Source organism: Sinocyclocheilus rhinocerous, unplaced genomic scaffold (assembly GCF_001515625.1).
Source record: "Sinocyclocheilus rhinocerous isolate Xijiao unplaced genomic scaffold, SAMN03320098_v1.1 scaffold87, whole genome shotgun sequence".
Lineage (NCBI taxonomy): Eukaryota > Metazoa > Chordata > Actinopteri > Cypriniformes > Cyprinidae > Sinocyclocheilus > Sinocyclocheilus rhinocerous.
In genome coordinates, this window is record NW_015650709.1 from 823,511 (window position 1) to 831,795 (window position 8,285).

At 35.5% G+C, this 8,285-nt stretch overlaps 1 protein-coding gene across 1 annotated transcript in view; it reads left to right on the top strand.

Annotated features, from left to right (window-relative positions):
* The window catches only part of gpat2 (glycerol-3-phosphate acyltransferase 2, mitochondrial), a 50,911-nt gene extending 45,094 nt beyond the window's left edge, over window positions 1-5,817 (top strand). The window contains exons 18-22 of the mRNA XM_016517706.1: window positions 527-652; window positions 2,208-2,328; window positions 2,487-2,555; window positions 5,099-5,154; window positions 5,381-5,817. Of these exons, the coding sequence (XP_016373192.1) occupies window positions 527-652; window positions 2,208-2,328; window positions 2,487-2,555; window positions 5,099-5,154; window positions 5,381-5,497 (489 nt within the window). The 3' untranslated portion in view covers window positions 5,498-5,817. The remainder of the gene's footprint in view (window positions 1-526; window positions 653-2,207; window positions 2,329-2,486; window positions 2,556-5,098; window positions 5,155-5,380) is intronic.
* Window positions 5,818-8,285: the final 2,468 nt, after the last annotated feature.

The following is an 8,285-nucleotide window of genomic DNA, read 5'->3' on the forward strand; positions in this document are numbered from 1 at the left end:
TAGCAAAAATTAACTAAACAGTTACGGTAAACAGTAAAAAACAGTAAACTGTTTACCCCCACTCCACCCCCCGCCCGCCACGCTGATGGTACTCAAAAAAATTTTTTCCACGGTTGGCAGGTCTGTAGATACATAAATGCAGAGACACTTTTTTTAGCCTGGACAATATACAGTATCACACCCTCACAAATGTAGATTTTCTAAAGTTTTCAATGTCAAGATCAAAACAACAAACAGAGAATTCACAGAGACGTAGCCAAAAATACAGTTTTCACTCCACTGCCCAGACATCTAGCAAGCTCTCAGACTCAATCTAATCTCTGACATGCTGACCGTTCGGTCTGTGTCCATTTATTTTCAAGTGCCGCCACAGTTTTCAGCGGACTGATTCACAAACACCCACAGACATGAAAGCTATTTTTGTTTGTCTGTGGTTAAGGGTCATTTCAACCCTAAACTGATCATTTTGCAGCTTGTTTGTATGCGTCTTTAGAGATGTGAACTCGTTGTTTGTGTGTGTACATAGGTTCAGAAGGATACACCGGTTTGTGACTTCATGAAGAGGCAAGGTGTGTTGTCATGGGCTGCTTCAGACAATCCTGACCAGAGCAGCGATTCAGACTGTGAGGAACCAGACGTACGCTCTTATAAGGTACACAAACTCACAGACAGCTTTAATAAAATATAGACAGTTATCATCCAGAAAGTTTTGTTTATACATCCAGAGTGTTGTTGGATTTGTTTATAATTATATATTCATATTCAGAGTACTCACAATCTTTGAACACTTTGGATACAGAGTTCCAGCGTGTTGAGAAACACGCACAAACACTAACATGCAAACCTCAGACACAGACAGAAGAAAAGACTTAAAATTAAGACACAGTTCAGAGATGCTGCTCTTGAAGTCTGGTGTCTGTCTGCGTGTTGCGCAGTATCTCAGTATCTGTGCGATGAATTCAGCACAAAGAGAACAGGAAGGGAATGTCAATGGCATGAGTTTGCAGGAGAGAAACTGCTGTGGATTGTGTCTTCCCTTGCATCAGAACCTCAAGCAAACATGTAGAATGGATTTTTTTCTTCTGGATTGGAACACTTTATTACAATTAATTTATTTGTTGATAATATGTATGAATTTTATATTTTTATTACATGTATGGAAAATCTAAATAATTATTAATTAAACAAATAATAGATATACAAACTTTAAAATAATACATATTAAGAACAGAAAATCATGTAATATAATGTAGCTTTTAAGTTGGTAAACTATTTCACTGATGAAATGGTCAGAGCAGCGCTGACAACACGTTTCTGTGCACGTGTATGTTTCTGTGTGTGTCCTTACTGTTGCGTGTGTGCATTTGTATGGGAGAGTGAGCAGGAGAAAGAGTAATAAAATGTAATTTTGTGGCAAAAACATGGAAATAATTTGTCATTTTTATCTTGTTGTTTACTATATGTGTTTGCTTGGTCAGTGTTGCTGTGGGTTTTGGTTTTTGCTGCTAATAAGGCTGTAAGAACCTTTGAAATAACTGAAATCGTTTGGCGAAGTGATATAGACATGTAATGCTGTAAAGACCTGCATTTCGCTATGTATCGCCCTGAAAATAATTGCACACCTTAGAACGTTCAACAGCCAATCAGATTCAAGCATTCAACAGTGCCGTAGTATAATGACTAAATATATACCATTCAAAACTTTGGGGTCGGTAAGATTTATTTATGTTTTTGATTAATGTTTTATGCTCACCGAGGCTGCATTCATTTTTATCAAAATCAGAATGTTGTAAAATATTAAAATGTACAATAAATGTTTTCTATTTTACTATAATTATAATTTATTCCTGTAATGCAAAGCTGAATTTTCAGCATCATTACTCCAGTCTTCAGTGCCACATGATTCTTCAGAAATCATTCTAATATGATGATTTACTGCTCAAGGCACATGTATTATTATCAGTGTTATTATCAGAATATTTTACAAATGATGACAATTGAAGCAATCAAAATGTTTCTTAGAAACGTGTTATTTTTTGAGGAATATTTGATGATTGAATAGAATAATTGAAGTCCATTTTTTATTTCTTTCTTAAAGTCTATAAATACACCCAAACAACATCTGTTACCTAACTAATAATAACCTTTGCACCTTTCCACTGTCCTCTAACCTTCTGCTGTCTTTTCTCTCTCTTTCTGCTTTCTAGTTGAGTCAGCCGTCTCAGTGCCCGCAGCTGCTGTTCTTTCTCTGTAGTTTACTGAGTGTCCGGCTGAGAGCTCTGTGCTGGGCGCTAGAAAGCCTCCATTACCTCCCCTCACCTATCACAGGTTAGTACACACACACACACACAAACAAACTCTGGCCTCTGGCCAAACAATGCTGTTGCCATGTGTGATGAGTAAGTGAGCTTTGGCAGCATCGCTGTCACTATTCACACTGAATGTGAACAACTAAGTGTTTATAACCTAAAAATTGTTTATGTTAGAGAGAGACTGTTTGAGCCAACTACATGCACACTTGAAGAACCGAGCTCAACTGGACAAAGCACACTATGGTAGGAGATAAAAACACATTTTTCATTTTCCACTCACCACCATAAGGCTGAAGGATTTGCCAGAGTTTACATCTTAGATCCACATTGAGATCTGTTTTAAACAGAGAACATCCATCTTGACTGATCCAATCACAAGTGGTCAGCATAGGCAATAAAAACAGATCAGACAAAAACCTGACAGGCAGTTGGCAGATGAGTACATCCAGTCCCCCAAGAATGCCTCTCAACCTTAAAACTGAATCAAGTAAAGATGTTTTCCTCTTTGCTTTTGCAACATGGCATTCTTTAAGGGAAGTGGTTGGAATACACCATGGAAGCAGATGCTGTTTTGTTTTCTTTGCCAAAACACTTGATTTCATCAACAGACTCAGCTTTCACTGTAAGGGTTTCACATTTTATTATGTCATTGTCACATTTCACCAGTGCATATAATCAAAATATGCCTTTTATTAAATAGAAAAGAAAGGACTATGCAATGATGACATAGTAACAGAAATAATTTAGTTGTTTTTTTGTTGTTGCTTGTTTTAAGCTAAACTGCTAAAAGACCAAACCAAATTAGCAAAGAGGAATTTTTTAATTCTTTAAGATTCCCATCCCTACCTAGAAATCCTATCAGAAATGGTCACAGAAAATGCATTTGAGACACGTTACCACTTTGTGTAAAGCACTTGTGATCGGATCACCAAACAGATCCCCAGTAGCTACTTTTATATGTATACAAATAATCTAGTAACTGGATTGACGGCTCGTCTGACTAAAAGCCTTCATGTCAACACCTGAATTGATCTGATTGAGCTCCATTTGAATAAAATTTCGACCAGGTTAAAAGGGGTGGTGTGTAGACCACAGTCAACAGGAAATAATGAACCATGTAAATGCTTGAATTTTCTCAATCGGATTAAAAAATTATTGCCGTAATGCTTATGTTTACATATATTTTACATTGTACGAATGCACATATTTATTTAGGCCATGACAACTCTCGGGATAGATTGTAAAACATTTATTAATGTAAATAGAATGTGCATAGGTTTTGTCTTGGCGGATTACATCTGCTACGCTGCTGCTAGAGAGAGGAAGATCCCCGTAGCAGATATAGACAGGTGGTGCTGGGGAGGTGGTAGGCTAAGATGAGGACACGCATAGCACGCAGACATAGCATTCATTGAATACGTCCTGATTATAAAGGTTTATTGGTAATGAGTTGGTTTATTGAATAAACCAATTAGAACGCAACTAAATAATTACTAAATATTTCTTCAAAAATATTCTTTTGACACACAGGTTAAGAAAAATGTGAAACCTTTGGAATTAGTTGGTTTTCTCCATTAATTGGCCATAAAATGTCATCTGATGTTCATCAAAACCGCAAATATAGACAAACACAATGTGCTTTAGCTAACAACTCACCAACAATTATAATCTTTCATGTCTTTATTAACTCATCCGTCCCTCGGGTCATTTTGACCCAAAACTCATGTTTAAAGATTTTTTAAAAATCGAGCGTTGATCGTTATGGTATGAGACTTTGTTACATTTGTCACACTTGAACCGGGAATACATGAAAAAAATTCGAGTGTACAAAAGTGTCCCTCGGGGGTCATTTTGACCCGGCCATAGGAATGAATATAATGTCCGAAAAAACTGCATTTTTTTTATTTATTAGATTTTTTTTTTTACTGTATAAAATCTGACACAATCCAGAAATGATGCATACCCAAACAAAGGGCTGAGACTGTAGAATGTCCCCAATGCACAAAAAACTCACATACCCACACACACAGAACCACTAGATTATCATGTTTAAAGTATAAATATGCAGAAATTGTGTCTTTCTTTGTTTTTTGTTTTTTTGGTGAAAAAATTTATAGAAATATGCTAATTTTCATAAAGATATCCAGAATTTAATGTGAATAAAATAAAAATCACCAAAAAAAATAAAATAAAACCTACATAAAAAAAACAGAAAAATGGACCAATATAAACTTTCTGGACCAAAAATAAAATTAGTGTCATTTTTGGCCTTCGGGTCATTTTGACCCGCGAGGGACACTTTTGTTATAGGTTCGGGAGGGACGGATGAGGGTTAAACACATCCCATTAAACATTGACAGTGTATATTCACATATGTACATGAATATGTGAATCGGATTGCAATGTTAAGGGTTCTTAAGATCTTTGAGCATAAATGAAGTAGTTTTAACCATTAAACGTCCTTCATAGATGCTGACAGCTTCACTTCAGCTGCTGATGCTTTATCTTTAATGTATTATTAATCCCGCTGGATTTCTATGAGTTACTGAGTAATCTTACTCTGCTGAAGACTAGAGCCTTGATGTTTTATAAGAGTTGCTGCACACCAAATTGTGTTCCAGCATTATTAAATAATACTTCAGTACTGAAGTCCTGGTGTCGTGATCGCTCCAGCCCTGTATATTGCTTCCATTGTCCTCATTTGTAAGTCGCTTTGGATAAAAGCGTCTGCTAAATGACTAAATGTAAATGTATATTTTTGATGTGTTTCTGTGAATCTTCTGTAGAGAGCTCATCTATTGACTTGGTGAGAATGGTGCTTCGTACCTTCATTGATCTTGGGGTAAGTGATTCTGTACATCCTGATTTATTATTTATATATATATATATATATATACATGCACGCATACCCACATATATATATATATATACAGAAGCTGTAAATAAAAGTGCAAGGCCAGATAAACGGAGGACAGTAAAGTGTAACAATATGTAGCAGGTGTTGTAATAAAGGAAGATTAATTTGGCCTCTGGAGACTAAACAGCATTTCTCTGTTTCTGTGCTTTAGGTGTTGATTGAGGACGGGCAGAGAGAAGATGTGTATCTAGATGTCAGTCCTCTCTTCTCTCAGTGTGCTCACAAAGAGAAACTCTTGCAGTTTTTCAAACAGTTCATGTATAACTGAAAGAGAAAAGTAAATGTTTGGAAGAGAAGTCGGTCTCAGCTGGGAATGATAACAGTAAGCACTTCTCAAATTCCTGTTCAGTTCTTCAGTGTAGTGTAAATCATTAATTATGAATGCTTTTTTGTGTTTATACGTCTGTTTTGCTGAGAGCACTTGCTTTTTGTAATATACGTGATGCTGAGGCTGCTTTTTTGTTAGATTTTGTTGTTGAGAGCCCAGAATTGGTTTAGTTATTGTTTGGATAATGACTATTCAGATGGTTAGATAATGTTCTCTGTTTATGAAGAGCAGATAAATTGCTGCTAAAAGTTTTTTTGTTCATTTGTGTTGTTTATCATTATTCTTTTGTTTAACTATAATGAATATGTAATGGGCTTGGTTCAGTACACAAGTTTCTGATAATTGACTCAGTTGCAGTGTTTCTGTCATGGTTTGATTTATAGTTTAGCCACACATCACTGCATATGAATGTTCATATATATGCAAACATTCTGCATTACCTAAAACATTAAGATGAATTATCACATACATTTCCTTACTATGCATATTCTGCTTCCATTAGCACAAACACTGAACACCAAAGTACCATTTAACTGATTCTTGAGACATGGAACAAAAGAGGTCTTGCTTTTACTTGTCCTTAGTTTTAAAAATAGTAACAGTTGCACTTTAAAATGAATCTAAGATAATCACTAAAATGTGCATATTATTTACTGTAAATTAAATAATTATTTACAAGTAAAACTCATAGATGAATACTTAATGTACATTATAAAATTCTGAAAAAATCTATAATAGAACATTTTAAAATACTTAATATACATTCAAAATATATGACAATACAGAAGTGCCATCTCCCGAGAGGGAAATGCTAATTAAAAATCAATGTCATTTTCAAGGTTTTACAGCCACATTCATACTTTGTCTGCACTAAGATGTTTATGAAAAAAAATCAGCCTTTTAATCAAAAACATCTAAAAAGCAATGTCAAATTCACCTTCATTCTTTACCAGTTTATTTCCTCTGCTGTAAGTTCGTCGTCATCACATGCTCAAGTGAGATTTATATGTATGTATTTTTTTTTACATTTTAGGTAACTGGTGAGAGGAAATGTCAACTCCATCAATACTGCTCAATTACAAAGAAATTGTTTTGGATTTTCTTATACTTTGCCACTAATCACGTGATAAAGAGGATGGCCATTTTTTTAACACTGCAAGACTTTCTGACAATTTCCTGAATTCAACAGAAAGAGCTAAAAAATTAGCTTTTGAAAACCATCCTGTAATCTAAATTCATAAGTGTTTCAATGCTATATTATAGATATACATTAGAGTATGCAATACTTTTGATATGTTGGCATTTGGTTATTAAAAATATCCAGGAAAATAAAAGAAAAATGTTTACCCCAAAATGTAAATGATCACCTCAATCCAAAACAGTTCCTCTGTCTCAAGAATCAGTGATTCCAGTGGTCCAGTTGAGTTTCAGGAGGCTTTCTCTAAATGGAGTATTGATGGGTAATAATCATGACGGATGCTACAGAGACACGGGCCCTGCACTATCACTCCCTGAAAATGACTTTGGCTCTATATATACAGTGGGTACGGAAAGTATTCAGACCCCCTTAAATTTTTCACTCTTTGTTATATATCTATTGACAGTCCCATATATAAACACCCATCCATGCAACATGAGAACAGTTCCTGAGTAAATGTGCATTTACACACAACCATCATTCTTGAGTGAGTGGCCTTGCGTGTTCGTCTGAAACACAAAGACTAACGGACGGCTGCTGCTTGTAGCGCAAAAGTGCCGAATAAGCTCTTTAAAGACACCCAGACAATCGACCCACAGACTCGCCACACACACACCGCTAGATGAGCGTGAAAGCTGGAGATGGGAAAAGAATAGGGTGATTTACAAGAAACAAGATGGGCTGAGAAATAACAGTTGGCCGCTGCACTCAGGGATTCACTTGATTAACACTTTCCTTTAAAAATCACTTTGTTTTAAGGTTGGCATGAAATGGAAATTCGCCCTATCTATTTTGTGAACGTATGTTATAGATCTTGTTGTGACCGAGTCACCCATGTTTTTTATTTCTTAATTTCATCAAAAACTCGATCCGCCAGACTTCTCTCTGGTGATATACGCCAGACTTCTCCAATCATTTAGTCTGCTTAAACCCTGCTCTTTTCTTGCATTTGACTGAAAGCTTACATTAGTTTTTGAGGGGTCACTGATCCAATCAATGACCAATGGATCCAAGTTTTATGGATCTTCCAATGGATCTGTTACATACTTATACTTATGTATGTCACAGTATGATAGAAAACATCTGTCGCTAGTTGTTTTCATCACAACTTTAAGATACTTTGAAAAAAGGCTACAATTCCTGCTTTTATTGTATTAGATTTAGTATTAAACTCAGGGGTCCCATACCTTTTGTCCAACTTTTAAGACTTTTTATGATTTTTATTCATTTGAATGATTTTTCCAAATATAAGAATCCGAATCCTGCTTATTGAATAGTCGCCTTATTTTGAATGGCAGTGTAATTTAGCACAAAAATAAATTTGTTTCTGGGAATCAAACCTATTTATCTGAAGCTGAGAACAGATAAAATGGACAAGAAATAATGAAAGCTAACATAAACAGGTCAGTAATGCCCTCTACTGGAACCCTGGGCATGAAAACCCCAGTTTGAAACTAAATGGTGAAAAGCACAGTGCTAATGAGAATAAAAGGCTGCATTCTAAACGTTTTTCTTTTCAAATTGGCCCAG